This window comes from Pelodiscus sinensis, chromosome 2, assembly GCF_052426305.1.
Source record: "Pelodiscus sinensis isolate ZL-2025 chromosome 2, ASM5242630v1, whole genome shotgun sequence".
Lineage (NCBI taxonomy): Eukaryota > Metazoa > Chordata > Testudines > Trionychidae > Pelodiscus > Pelodiscus sinensis.
Window position 1 is genome coordinate 171,334,697 of NC_143053.1, and position 15,461 is coordinate 171,350,157.

Consider the following 15,461-nt stretch of genomic DNA (forward strand, 5'->3'; position numbering starts at 1 on the left):
ACACTTGTGGAATACAGATACGGACCACACATCTCAAAGAACCACCACTTATAAGTGAGCGAGCTCCATTTCTGTGGGCAAATGCCCACCTTTTCACACTTTCAGGTGTGAGTTTCTAGCTTTTATTCCAGAGAGCCAGAAACATTTGAAAGTAGGAAAATGTGGGTTCCCCCCCTAAATTAAATCTGAACCTCTTAAGTGTGAATACAGTGGTTTCCCTTTTAATTATCACAAATTTAGATTGCTTGTTCTTTTTTAGACTTTGGCTTCTTTTCTCTACATCTTTAAAGCCTCATTTTTGCAGTAATTACTGGTGCATTGATAAATCCATTATAAACCATCTCCTCCAGAGATTTATGACTTGCCTATTTGAAATTTCACTTTGTTGGACTTCTGCGAATGTGAATTGTTAGACCTGTTGGGAATTTGACCTGCTTCTTTGTTTCTTAGATCTGTTTTGTGAAGTTCATGTCTCATGTGATTCTCTGAGGACTATTTTTCCTCTAAACAATGATTCCTCTCACAGCCTCTTTAAAACACTCATATACTGTCTCCTAGGTTACTTGAGTATATATTGAATTTCTCTCATCTTGTCTTGGCTGTCATTTTTCTATCTTTCCTATTTATCTTTACTCTCTTATTATCTTCCTCAATATCTTTTGGTATGCACTATATAGAATTATTGCCATTTCCATGGCCCATTTCTCTCCTGTGCCCAGTTACAGAAGATAAGTTCACAGAAATGTTTCTTGTACAGCATTTATCTTTTTATAGAGATTTATATAAGAATGAAACATCAGTTTGTCTGGGATTGTCCATTCTGTGATTTTTCTGTTCTACTGATGGGGTGTATAGATGGATGAGTGAGTTATAACCATTATATAGTTTTAGAAAGATATCTATATTAGTCTGTTTCAGCAAAAAAAACAAGGAGTCCTGTAGCACTTTAAAGACTAACACACTTATTAGGGCATAAGCTTTTGTGGGCTGTAGCTCACTTCATCAGATGCATGAAGTGAAAGTTTCAGATGACAGAGATATATATGTACATGCAGAGATGGCAGTGTTACATCTGTGCTATTGAGGCTAATTCAATCAGGGTGGATGTGGCTCACTTCCAACAGTGTTAAGAAGGTGAGAATACTTAAAGGGGAAAATTTACTTAGTGTAATGAGAGCCTTTTCCAGTCCCTATTCTGACCCATTTTGAGTTATTGTATAGTGTGAAAATATTCCCAAAGGACAGTTGTTTGTCCTCCCATGAATAAAACAGAATAGTTGCTACTGTTTGTGAGCATTCATGTGTATATTTTATGTATCAGACCCTGCAAATTCTTATTCTAATGACTGCCCTTTACTAGAGGGAGATAAAATATTAGCAGCAGACAAATTTTAAGTGCATTGGTTAATGAATTATATTATTGGCAACATTGGACATCTGTGTATAGTTCAAAATTATTCAATTGATGGCTTAGGGTTCATTGTGAACTATACCGTAATTATTGATTTTGTATTATTAGGTCTTGATAATATGCTATTTGTGATGTGGGATTAGCCATCTTTTTGTCACATGGGGTTGTTTTTTGGCTCCCTGACTAAGTGACCTACAAACAACTGTTTTCAGGTACATAAAAGGTTGTTACAAGGAGGAGGGAGAAAAATATTCTCCTTAACCTGTTACGATAGGACAAAAAGCTATGGACTTAAATTGCAGCAAGAGAGGTTTAGGTTTGACATTAGGAAAAACTTCTTAACTGTCAGGGTGGTTAAGAACTGGAATAAATTGCCTAGAGAGGTTGTCATTGGCGATTATGAAGAGAAGGTTAGACAAACATCTGTCAGGGATGATCTAGATGGTGTTTGGTCCTGACATGAGTGTAGGGGCTTGACATGATGACCTCGCGAGGTCCCTTCCAGTCCTGTGATTCTATAGCTTTCAGGATGACTGCATTAACATTTCCTGCAGGTTACATGTTTGCACAAGTATCTGTGTGAAAATACATGTGCCCACAAGTACTTACAATAATTATCCTTTTCTGTGAACATTTCAGCAAATGCAGACCCCATTTTTTTCCCATGAATGTCCTCAAAAATCATGTGATGTGATCGGTGACCCCCAGAACCTGACCTGTAACTTTTGATGCTTTGATGCTATGCAACTTTGGCTCTGAGCTCTGATGTGGGTAGCTAGTCATATGTCTACACTGGAAAGGTTTGGCAGCAAAAGTGCTGTCAACATGCAAAAGTTGCCAAAACTTAAAATTTGTCAAACCTGATTTTCTACACCCACCGCCAACATTTCATGGCCATGTTGTTAGCTTGCCTGTCAACAGAAAGAGCAAATCAATATGGGTAAGCATTTCACAGTGCCTGATGACATTTTCAGGCGCTAACCACTGTGGGAGTGCTTTTTCATGACAATGGTAGTGAGGCAGGCCTTTTCTTCTCCCCAATCCTGGATTCCTGGACCACATTATGCTCTCTAGGGATCTACACTTCAGGAGTACATCTAAGCTACATGGCTTCGTCTATGGAGCCATGTAGATTTGTTTTTTTGGCAAAGGCAAATGAAGCCACGATTTAAATGATTACGGCTTCATTTAAATTTACATGGCTGCCATGCTAAGCCGACAAACAGCTGATTAGCTGTTTGTCGGCTCAGCGCGCTAGTCTGGATGCTCCCCTGCCGACATCAAAGCCCTTTGTCGGCAGCCCCGGAAAACCTCATCCCACGAGGCATAACGGGGCTGCCGACAAAGGGCTTTGATGTCGGCAGGGGAGCGTCCAGACTAGCATGCTGAGCTGACAAACAGCTGATCAGCTGTTTGTCGGCTCAGCGCGACAGCCATGTAAATTTAAATGAAGCGGAGATTATTTGAATCGCGGCTTCATTTGCCTTTGCCTATCTGTCTAATCTACATGGCTCCATCGATGGAGCCATGTAGTTTAGACACACCCCAGGGCAGAAAAGAAAATATACCTTTCAGCCACACAATACCCACAATCTCAGCCCTGTTACGAGCCATAGGGCAAGAGCCCAGGGCTCAAAAGGGGAGCAGTCTGCTACTTCCCAAGCCACCTCCTCTAAGCACTTCTCATGGGGTGATTGAGGGCCTGGTATCTTGCAATATCAGCTGCCATTCGCACACCTGTCACACTCCTCAGAAGTCACCTGGTCCTATTTCCCAGCCACTGTCTCACCTCTAACAGGTAGGTCCTAGGGATTGTTTTGAAAAGTTATGCTATTCAATTCATGTCTCTTCCCGACTACAAACTTCCTTCCCTGTTCCCCTTTGGGGACCCTTTTAATGAGAAGCTACTTAATAAGGAAATATATCTTTTGTTATACTATTGAACCAGTCCTGCTGCAACTCAGGAACAAGAGGGTTTACTCCTATTATTTCATGATCCTCAAAATGAAGGGAGGTTGACTTCCCATTCTACATCTAAGGGCATTAGAGATACACAGGAAGGTGCAGATGCTCACACTAGCAGCCACAGATTTCCAACACTTTACCTTTGGGCAGGACCATTATCAGTACAGACTGCTCCACCCAGGTTATTCACCACTCCACCCTCGATGCAGTACACACACTCACCATCTTGGGACAGAGGCCTTCCTAATAAGCTGGGGGATTTACCTACACAACCTCAAGGATCAGGGCAAATAGCCTTCTGCAGAAGTGAGACTGTCTGGATTCAGCATTTTTGCATCCTCTGCTCCAGACTAAGGTGCTTCCCCTTCCCTAAGTTTATGTTAGTGTTTGAAATGTTTAAAAATATAAAGTGAGAAGTATTCTTCTCTGCCAGAAGAATGGGTACTTAGGCAGTATACAGGGGTGGGTTTCTATTTAGCGGTGATTTGTAGGATAAATCTGGAAGTTCCTAACTTCCAAAGGTTTCTATGCAAATTCCCAAATTGGATTTAGATCATTTCTTTTTTTATTTTAAAGCTGTGGGGCAACTCATGGGAGAGACACGGGGAGCGGGGGGCACTAGCTAATGAGAGGGGCATGTGACCTCCCCACATGCCTCCTCCTTCTTGCCCTGTCCCCGGCCCAGGCCCCCTCTCCCCTCATCCTCCCTTCCTTTCACCGCTGCGGTTCCCAGGAGAGCTCTTTGGTTCAGGTTCTTCAGGGAACCGCAGTGGAGAAAGGAGCAGAATGGGGGGCTCGTTGAAGACCCTGTGCCAGCAGTACCTCCAGCGCAGGTGCACCTCCCTTCTCCTCCCTTGCATCTCCTACAGAGCCCAGGCAGGTGTGTGAAAGGGCTGGAGGTGCTGCTGGCGTGGGACCACCTAGTGGCCTGACAATCTGCCCCTTTCTGCCATGGTTCCCTGCTGAATATGCTCTGCCTCAGGATGTCTCTGGAGGAGCCCATGGATCTTCTTGCACCTCCCATGCATCACTGTCTCTGTGGGCTGCAGTTGAGACAGCACAGCCTATCCTGGCTCTCCTTTGAACAAGTCAGACAGGACCAGACAGATTATTTTAGCCTTTTTGAAGGCCTTTTGAAGTACTCCAGCTTTGACAGCGTGCATTTTACAAGCTTCCTGTGCGGCTGCTCCTCCTCCTCTTCCAAACTGGAGAGCTTTTAATACAACCCTTACGTTAGTGGAACAGCTGTGTTCTGGCTAATTCGCCTCATCATGTTTCTCAGTCAGGAAGGGTTTTATTTTTTATTCTTACCTGGATGGTCTTTTAATAAGAGCAGACACGTGGCAGCAGCTCGATTGTTCTTAATGAGCGATGCTCTCCACTGTCCATCCACTGATGAATTATAAATCATTAAACGAGCACCCTGCTAACCACTCAGTGTGCCTCATCTGGGTGTCATTTTAATGCATTGTTCAGCAAGCCTCTGCGCTCTGTAAGAGAACATATGAGCACTATGGCAACAAGAACCAGGAGACTTTTGAGGGCTACGTGTTCAGTGCAGCAATATTTTCATCCATGTGGCACGTAATGCCAACAGCCAACTAGAGGGGTTAGGAGTGTATGTGGGTGGGGGGAGTATTGTGACTAATGTGGAAGTTAGGATATCTAGGGGCTGTTCTTTTTTCTGGCATAGGCTTCCATGGATGGCTTTGAGCAAATCACTTAATCTCCATGTGCTTTTAATTTACTTATCTTTCAAATGGATTAAAATGATCTTTCCCTACTTCCTGAGTTGGGGGAGGTGAGGTAGGGAGGCTTAATTTATTAATGTTTATCAGACTTTTTGAGATCCTTGAATAGAAGCTTATGTATAAAATACATGTTGGTTTTTTATTATTTCCAGTCTCTTCTGTTCAGAAATGTTCAGTTATGCATTAAGTCTTGGATAGTCACAGCACCACTGAAAAGCCATTGTCCTTGCATGCATAGAATAATTATTCTATTCTAAAGACATTGTCAGTCAGAACAAATTCAGCTTTCCCTACTTTTTCTTCCTCTGCTTGCCTTCAGCAGAGCTAGTGCAAATATAATGTGAAAGAGAGTGACTGTGCCACATCTTACCACTAATTCAGTTTCCAAATGGTAAGCTGCTTCAGATTCATACTTTAGACAGTGCGCACAAGCGTGTGGTAGGAAATTGAATGTTATAAGCATCTTAGTACAGCATGGGGTGGAGGGGGGCTCTATCAGTAACAGAAAGATTGGATAGCTGTTAGCTCAGGGATGGGCAATAATTTTTAACGGGGGGCCACTCCCAAGATTTTGGACAGTGGTTGAGGGCTGCACTCTTCCACGGTATGAATGGAGAAGGTGTGGGGTCTGGGATGGAGGTTGGGTGCATGGGGTAAGGATTGAGGTGTGGGATGGAGAATGGAGTCTGGGAGGGAGTTTGGCTGAAGGAGGCGGTTGTGATCTAGGGCAGGGGACTGGAGTGCAGGTGTTTGGGATGTGACCTAGGGAAGAAGGGAATTGTGATCTGAGGCAGGAGACTGAGGTGCCAGATCTGGGAGGGGGTATTGGTGCAAGTGGGGGGAGAGGGTTTGGGTATATTGATCGGTGGGCAGAGGGTGGGGGTGTCAGAGGCAGGCTTTGGCCAGGATACCTACTAGCCAGCAGCCAAACCAGCCTGCCTGCCTGCAGAGCTAAGGCTTGCAGAACTTAAAACGTTTCCCAGCCTGCCTGCTTGCCTGGCCATGTCCTCGTATGAATAACTGAGCCGAGGCGACGGGGCGGGGCATGGTTCTTCTTGACTGCCTGTTATTCAACAGAGACCGGCCAATAGGATTGTGCTGGGGATGGGGCAGCTCCTGAAGCTTTCCATCCTCCCCTCCAGTTCTGAAACAGAAATGGAGGGCCCAGCAGCCATGTTTCTGTGCGGTCTGTGGGGCAAGCTTGGGAGCCTGCCTGGGGGGCTCCCTTCAAGGTTGCCATTTTTGGAGGGTAAAGGGGCAGCAGCCAGGTGCTCCAGGACGCAGATAGCTTTTCATCCCATTCCCTGGATGCTAAAGGAATAAGGGGAAAGTGCTTGCATTCCAGCCAGGTGTGAGAGGCATGCTTGGAATGCAAGTATTTTCCCTGCACTCCCTTAGTGTCTGGGGAATGGGATGAAAAGCTAGCCGGGTCACAGAGCACATGGCTGCTGTTCCCCCTACCCTTCTGAAACGGCACCCTTGGTAGACTGGATCTGGCCCATGAGCCATATTTTGTCCAGTCCTATGTTAGCTGAAGCTTTTGGGCATTGTATCCAGGCAATTGTTGTTCTGGGAGCATTGACTGAAAATGTGAGATTAATGTATTTGAAAGTATTTGCAAAACAGTTTTACATGGCTCTGAGTAGTTTAATTTAAAAAAATCCCTTTAGGTCTTTACTTTTTCTTTTCCTGTCAGATGCCACACATTTCTCATTGGAGAATGAGTTATTTTTAATATATGTTTGAAATAAGTGAAGAAGAAGATGGATGTGTAATAACATTGGATTGTTTAGGAGGAAATAATTCTTATATTCTTTGGAAATTCAGACATTGTGGGTATAAAACTGAGAAAAGGCAAAATAAATAAGGTAGTGAGGACATGGGAGCAGGGAACAGAAATCAGAACCATATTTACTTGGCATAGGATCTGGTTTGTTAAGGGTGATGGAATAGTGCATTGAATGGAGTAAGTGTAGATTTAAAAAACTTGTCAGTGTCCTAATTATAAAGGGATTATATTTATATGCTTTTCTTTTTTTTGGCTAGTCTTACTGTTTGGGTCATGGTTCATATTAAGGGTACATAAGCTGTTTGGGGGTAATGGACTGTCTTTTTTGTGTGGGGAGGGAGGGAGGAAGCCTCTCTCTCTCTCTCTCTCTCTCTCTCTCTCTCTCTCTCTCTCTCTCTCTCTTTCTTTCTTTTTAACAGTGCCCAGCACAGTAGGATATTGATCCACAACTGCTATGGAGTGCCACAATGATACAATAATATCCATTCCACTGAGAGAGAAATGTGGTGCTCCAGTACATCATTAGAAATTTGTAACTAATGTTTTGAGGGGGGTTCTTAATGTGTGTTTTTTTTTTCCCTTTTTGTCTCTGGTGAGGCTCAAAATGCACAACAGCTCCACGAGAGGATCCAATCTTCTAGTATGGATGCCAAGTTAGAAGCACTGAAAGACTTAGCCAGTTACTCACGGGATGTTACGTTTGCCCAGGAATTTATAAATTTAGATGGTATCTCTCTCCTAACGCAGATGGTTGAAAGTGGCACAGAGTAAGTATTTTGCTTAAACTGTAACATTTGTTTCCACCGTTTGTTATGTGTGTGTCTCTTTCTCTCATACACACTGTTTTAGCTTAAAGTATTAGTAAACACGCCTCACTTCCCTAATATACAACATAAGAAAATGAAAAACCAGTAGCTGAACAGTCCTATGTTACTAAAACAATATCTGTGCAATCACATGAAACCCCTATAAAAATTGTTGTTTTCATAAAGGAAAAAAGAAAGCTTAGGAAGTTAGAAGTCACCTCTGTGCCACAAAGCCCAGGAATCAACATGATCTTCATTACCCTGAAATAAAAAGCGCTATTTATTAAACATTTGGTCTCAAGGCTCCTGTTAAATAATGACAGCTGATAACTATTTTTTTTAATTTATAGTTTTTGATATATTGTGAAAAATCCATTTCCTTTTGTTTTCTTTATTTTTTTATGTTTTAAATTTTAATTCCATTTTTGATGGGATTTAATTTTCAATAATTTTTACAATGACTCCCTTATACTTTTTTGGAAAATGTCATTTTTACCTCGTGAAGTGGCCTCATCCTGTTCCACTGAAGTAACTGAGAGTTTTGTTATTGACTTCAATGGGCATAGGATTGAGGCAATTCTTGGAAATTTGTGCAAAATAGACCCTGCACCAGCAGGTACATCTCACTGGTAAACAGTACTTTAATAGCTGTTGTTTGTAATGGGATTTTGAGATGTTTGGATAAAGATGCTGTATCTGATACTGTGAAGGATTTTTGAGATCACTTCTTGTTATCCAGCTAGTGAGTGGTACAAAGGGCTTGATCCTGCACTCTCACAGCAGTTTTACACTAGCAGAAGGACATGTCCATGCTGGAAATGTATGTGCTCTAAAATAAACTCTAACCACTAGCTCTACTGGCTTAATTAACATAACTTACCAATTTTTTTTGTTAAATTGGCTAATATTCCTTTAGCTTTTGTTGGTTAGTGACCAAATTACCATGTATACTCTATCATAAGCCAAATATTGTTGGTAAAAAAATCATGTTGTGAAAAGCGGGCGTTGGCTTATGATTGGGCCATTGTGCTTCATATTTTTTTCCAATGGGGTGGTGGGGGGTCCGCAAACTTCAGTTCCCAGCCCATCTGGGTAAACTGCTTACACGCCGGGACATTTGTGTACTTGCAGCGTCTGCAGGCACGGAGCCTCTCAGCTCCCAATCACTACCATTTGCTGTTCCAAGTCAATGGAAGTGGCAGGAAGTGGCAGCCAGCATGTCCCTCAGCCTGCGCTGCTTCCCACAGCTCTCACTGGCTGGGAACAGCAAACAGCAGCCAATGGGAGCTCAGGGGTGTGCTGGCCGCCACTTCCCACTGCTTCAGTTGACCAGAAACAGCGAATCACAGACTCAGGGAGCCTCCAGATACTTCAAGTAAACAAAATGTCCTGACGTGCTTGCAGCTAACGCTGATGAGCTAGGACAGGAAGTTTGGACACCACTGATAATGGAGTCAGATTATAAACGGGTCATTAACTTTTTAACTTTTTTTTTCTGTAAGTTGGGGGGTTCGCTTATGAACAAATGGGCTTATGTTCAAGTAGATACGGTAAGCAAAATGAATATAAGCCAGGTTTAAATTGCTTTAAATGTGTCCTTGCATACTTGTAGTTAAATAAACTTGTGTGTGTGCGTGTGTGTCTGTGTAGGATGTATGCAGTGTTGTTGCAGCTGTGTTGTTCCCTGGATATTAGAGACTCAAGATGGGTGAGGTAATATCTTTAATTGGGCCAACTTCTGTAGGTGAGAAAGAGAAGCTTTCGAGCTTACGCAGAGCTCTGTGTACTCTGGAAAGTTTGTCTCTCTCACCAACAGAAGTTGGCCCAATTGAAGATATTACCTCACCCACCTTGTCTCTGTGTGTAGGCTGGGTAGATCTACTATACAGGCAGTCCCCGAGTTACACGGATCCGACTTATGTCGGATCCGCAGTTACGAACAGGGATTTTCTCGCCCCGGAGGACTGGAGCGGCGGGACACCTGGTCCCGCCGCCCGCCTCCTCCAGGGCGAGAAAAGCTGCTCCCCGTCTCCCTGGTCTGCTGGGGGAGCCAGCAGACCAGGGAGACGCTGAGCAAAGCCACGGAGGACCCGGGCCGGACCGGGGCGCTGATCTGGAAGCGCCGCAGTCTGGCCCGGGTCCTCCGCCGCTTTGCTCCGCGTCTCCCTGGTCTGCTGGGGGGGGACGCAGCTAGTGCCCCCCCCAGCAGATCAGGGAGACGTGGAGCAAAGCCCGGGGCCTGTGGTAGAGCAGGTGGGGCGCTGCCGGTTGGTCCCGCAGCACTGCTCCTTGGCGCTACTGGACCAACCCGGCAGCACCCCAGCTGCTCTGCCCCAGGAGTCCTGATTCAGTCGCTACTGATCAGTTTCAGCAGCGGCTGAATCAGGACGCCTGGGGCAGAGCAGCTGGGGTGCTGCTGGGTTTGTCCAGTAGCGCCGCGGAGCGGCCACGCTACTGGACCAACCCAGCAGCACCCGAGCTGCTCTGTCCCAGGCGTCCCCAAGTCAGCCGCTGCTGAAACTGACCAGCGGCTGACTACAGGAAGCCCGAGGCAGAGTTGCTCTGCCCTGGGCTTCCTGGAATCAGCTGCTGATCAATTTCAGCAGCAGCTGACTTGGGGACGCCTGGGGTTCTTAAGTTGAATCTGTATGTAAGTTGGAACTGGTGTCCAGATTCAGCCGCTGTTGAAACTGATCAGTTTCAGCAGCGGCTGAATCTGGATGCCAGTTCCGACTTACATACAGATTCAACTTAAGAACAAACCTACAGTCCCTATCTTGTATGTAACCCGGGGACTGCCTGTACGAATAAAAAAGTGGATATCATTGACAGGGTTTTCAAACGGGGATAAGCTGGATGGTACAAGCCACTCTTTTACTTGTGTATGTCTGCACTAAAGCTGTGGTTCTCAAACAGCAGTCCACGGCTGCTTTACAGGTGGGCCATAGCTCAGCTCCCTGCTCCCCCATCCCTCTGTGAGATTGGAGTGCCAGCTTCTCACTTGGGGACAGGGAAGAAAGCCTAGAGCCTTGGCAAGGGATCTGGGGGAACAAGCAGCTCTGTGCACTGCCACTCCCTCTACGCAGGGGAGCAGCAGTGCGTGGACATGCTATCTTGAGGCTTTCCCCGCTGCTCCCATTGGCCGGAATTGTGGCCAGTAGGAGCAGTGGGAGGTGGTGCCTGGGATGCAGTGCTTGCGAGCGGCACCTAGGAGTACCGGAGGACATGGAGCTAGATATGTGTCCCCCGTGCTCCCGACCTGCTCTTGCACTCTCCCTTGCCCTTGTAAGCTCACCCCTGGCCAGACACCCTATCCCTAGCCCACTGCTGCACCTTTCCTCCTGGACAGACCTCACTCCCTCGTCCGTCCTGCACCCAAACTCTCAGCCAGGCCCCCACTCCCAGACTGCTTTAGCACCTTACCTCCCATTCAGACCCTCCCCCCCTCACCCTCTCCTGCATCCCTATTCCTATCCCACTCCTTGGCAGACCCCTCCCACACACTGAACCCATCATTTTTGGCCTCACCCCAGAGCTGGAGGGAGAGGCTCACAAAAACTACTATCCCTGGGTTCCCAAAAGATTTAATCTGGCCCGTGGGAAACCCTGAACCTTCGTCCTCCTTGCTCCCACTCCCCTCCTCCCTATGGGGCTGGAGCATCAGGGAAGTGAGGTGTCTCAGTTGGAGGTCACATCAGTGAGGGATGGGGTCTTTTTGGGAGGGTTGGGGTTTTTTTGCCTCTCGCTTTCTGTGGCCCTGACTGATTTTTCTGTGAATCAGTGGCCCCTAACTCAAAAAAGGTTCCCCACCTCTGCCATAAATAAAGACAACATTGAAACCTTTTGTTTTGGACATATTAATATTATACTTTATTTAAAATGAAATTTGGTAAACCAAAATGTTCAAGTGCTTAATCTGTTGTCCAGTAGCCTACTATGAATAATTTAGTTTTTCAGGTCTTTAGAGATAAGCAAAGGGATTTTGTCATCATGGGTGGTTTTGTGGTGGTCCTTGGAAAGGTTTGGGTTGAGCAGCATGGGCCACAGACCAAAAAGTTTGAGAACCACTGCACTAGAGGTTTGCAATAGGGAATCTGTATCAATGCAGATAGAATGGTGCAAAAATGTTCAGTGTAGGCAATCCTACAACTGCTGTGTCAGAGCAGAGAACCAGGACCAAAGACTTTCCAATGGAATAACGTGTTGATGACCTATAACTGCTCACTGTATTTTTTTCTCTCCTTGTTTAACTCGTCTGCAATTCATAGTACTGACTGGAGTCTGATTTTTGTTTTTAAAATTTGATTAGGTGAGAGTAATTGTGGAGCAAGGACATCTGCACTGCACAGTGCCACTAGTTCAAGTTTTAAACTGGATAGCTTTATACAGTAAAACCTTGGTAAGCGCAAGCCTACTAGCCACAAGGGTAGAAAACTTCAGTTAGAGTTTTAGTGAAAATGGAAAGGGAAAATTCTGTACCTAACACACACATACAGTCTGTCTTTCTTGTTTCTCTCACTCTCTCCTGTCCTACTTTCATCTTGACTGTTTTGACCTTCAGTGTGACTTCACTGCAGAGTTAACTTGAGTTACATGTGTTTGAGTTATTTTTCTCAAGTTAGTAAAGCATGAGGGAGAGCAGCCTCACTACAAAATCACTTTGGATTGCCATGTCCATAGTAGTGCAGCAATCAGTTGCATGTAGTGCTAAGACTTCTGAAGGGATAGCCCATGGTTCTTCACACTGCTGCAGCAAGCTGAGCCACTGGATGAATTTGTTCCCAGAGAATGGTGGGAGAACTTTCCTAGGGGAATTATGAGAAAGCATTGGAGGACTGGGGTGCTGAAGTAAAGCTTGCTTACATCCACACAAAAACATATTTGTACCAGCAGCTGATGAGTTATGCTAACTTGAGCTTTAGGCTATATCCCCTGATGTAACTTCAGCCCATTAAATTCAGCGGATAGGCACCATAAAGTGACACTCTGGAGTTTGCTGTAACCTGTGCCATATTTACAACTGTCCTGTTTGTCCCTCATTCCATTACTTCAGTGATAGTTACGACTGCATGTTTTACTGACTAGATTGCCCCTAGATTTCCCAGGTACCCATACCTGTCTTGCTACTAATCTGGTATAATAAAATAAAAATTATTGACAGGAGTTATCAGTTTATCCTACTTACATCTGCACATGTTATTTACACTGCTGCACGTAAACTTAAAAAAAATTAAATGACCATTTTGCTACATACTGTCTGAATGGAGATTACACAGTAAATATTCAGGAGAGTTTTGTAACTTCCTCTATTTAAAAAAAAAAATTATATTGTCAAGACCTCCTCTCTGACTACCACACCATTCGAAATAAAAGGACTGCACGAGTTGTGTGTATTGAGATTAAAATATTGTAGCTAGCAGTAGTCTAATCAGTGTGAGGACAGGGCCCTAATGAAGCTGCAAGTATATCTGGTCAATACCAATATTTTTTACAGTTGCTGTGGAGTGGTAGCAAGTCTAGAAATTGCCGGTGTCCATCTGACTCATGTTGGTTGATGCAGCTGGCATAGCGCTTGTGCTCCCGTAAGAATGCTCAGCTTGCTTCACTCCCAGACTCTCTGATTATGCTGCACATTGTTTATTTTTACTAAATAAAGTCAAGAAATTGGAAAGTGTTTTTGTATTTGCTTTTAACACGCAGATGGATTGTCAAAGTGGTTACTTCAAACCCCTAAAACAAGTAAATGCTGATTACCAACATGAGGCATGCTGGTGTTGAATCATCTCTAGGACTATGGGCCTATATCCACAGAAAAGACTGCACACATGCACACACAAGAAGTGATTTCGGAGAAAGTTGAGGTTTTCTTTTCCTTTTTTAAATAAGCTATTTCCATCTAGTACCAGGCTACTCAACTTTGGAAGCTCCGGGGGCTGCAATGATGCAGCACGTGCCAAGGGCCGTAACTTAAGTGTGGTTGCACAAGCATGCAAATATATATGCAAATAGCTTCTTGCACTGTGACAGGCATGAATACAAAGATTAAGGCAAGGCTACACAATAAACAGGCCCCATTTAAGTCAGTTCTGCTGATATTAATAAAATGCAGTATTTACCTGATTTCCACCTATCTGACAGCACTTTTAATGAGCAATTGACAGTCCAGGAATTTAACTACTAAAACGCATATCAATAGAAGACCATTATATTGACTCGCTGTTGTGGAGTGTGTTCCCAGTGGAGGCTATGTTCAAAGGATCCCACCTATTGTCTGCGTGTTGAGCCCTTCGTAAATCCAAACCACACTGCAGGCCACAAAAAAATGGGCTGCGGGCCACATGTGGCCCGCAGGCCATATGCTAAGTAGCTCTGATCTAGTACATAGCATTTCTTAGTAGATTTAATTATGACCATATTATCTTTCACAGGAAGCCCAGGTTTTGGGTGGGCCATAGAGGGATGTGCGGGTAGATGTCCTGATCCTGATGGTCAATAATTGACATAGAGGGTCAAAATACTATTTGTTCCTGTTCTCCCTTATGGAAGAGGACATGAAAAAGAGGGAAGAGAAGTAAGACTGTGTGACCCCTTCCCTCCCCACCACTACACACACTGGGTCTGACCTGCCCTAATGGCTGATGCAAAATGTTCACCCCTGTGCTTGGGAAACAGAAGCAGAACTGACTGAAAAAGGGATTGTCTCAGCCAAACACACAGTCTCCTCACTGTGCCTTCTAGGATGTGCTCCCCTCCCATCTCCCTCTCTCCACCAAGGCAGAATCAGTATTTTAGCAAATAATATTGGTGTTGCTAGATTTCCTGGTTTATAATAGTTCTCATTAAAGCCCTAGCTCCTGGAGTCATGTGAAGAAATCAGGAGACTTTCAGGTTTCGTATTTTAAAAGGCAATTTTTAGCTCATATGGATGTAGAGCAAAATTTTGAAAACATGATTCTCAGTGTCTGAAAGGCAGAAAGCAAATAAAAAGAACTCTGCTTTTAATATGTCTTTAAAATAATAAGGTTTTAAAATAAATCTTATGATTGGGGGGGCAGATACATGTTTTTTGCATACTTGCTCTTGGCAATCCTGTCTTTTTGCTGGAAACAGCTGTTGTTAACATAATTCTGAAGCCTTTTCCATAACTACTGAGAACAGTGATTGTTTCTGAGTTGTACATAATAAAAATAACTATGGCAGGGAACATGTTCACAACATATGATAGCTATGTGATAGGACACAGCCACAACTGAGTTTATTTTATTGCTACACTTGGGCCAGGTTGAATCTAGCAGTGCTTTGTCAGTGTAGCTATTGAAATCCTAGGTTTCAGAGAGTTAGTTGTGTTAGTCTGTTTCAGCAAAAATAAGGAATCTGCTGGCACCTTAAAGATTAACAATTTTATTATGGCATATAGTAATAGCTTATGCCATAATAAAATTGTTAGTTTTTAAGGTGCCACTGGACTCCTAGTTGTTTTTGAAAGAGCTCCTTCTGTGGATGTGGCTTACACTGTGATTTTCCCACTATAACTTATTCTTATTCAGCACACACTGAGTGAAACAAGCTCTATCAGCAAAAATCTTTTATTATCCTATAACTGCATCTGCACTAGTGGCTCTTGCCAACATAGCTATGCCTGTTGGAGATCGCACCCTTGACTGACATAACTTTGTAATGTAGCCCTGGCCTGCATGAATAGGGATGTAATTGGTTGGTAGAGAGGGAAGAGGAGGAAA

General features: G+C 44.2%; 1 protein-coding gene across 1 annotated transcript in view; it reads left to right on the forward strand.

Moving 5' to 3' along the window:
- Positions 1 to 15,461, forward strand: part of ELMO1 (engulfment and cell motility 1) — a 448,991-nt gene that overhangs the window by 132,095 nt on the left and 301,435 nt on the right. The window contains exon 6 of the mRNA XM_075921743.2: positions 7,514 to 7,683. Coding sequence (XP_075777858.1) covers positions 7,514 to 7,683 — 170 coding nt within the window. The remainder of the gene's footprint in view (positions 1 to 7,513; positions 7,684 to 15,461) is intronic.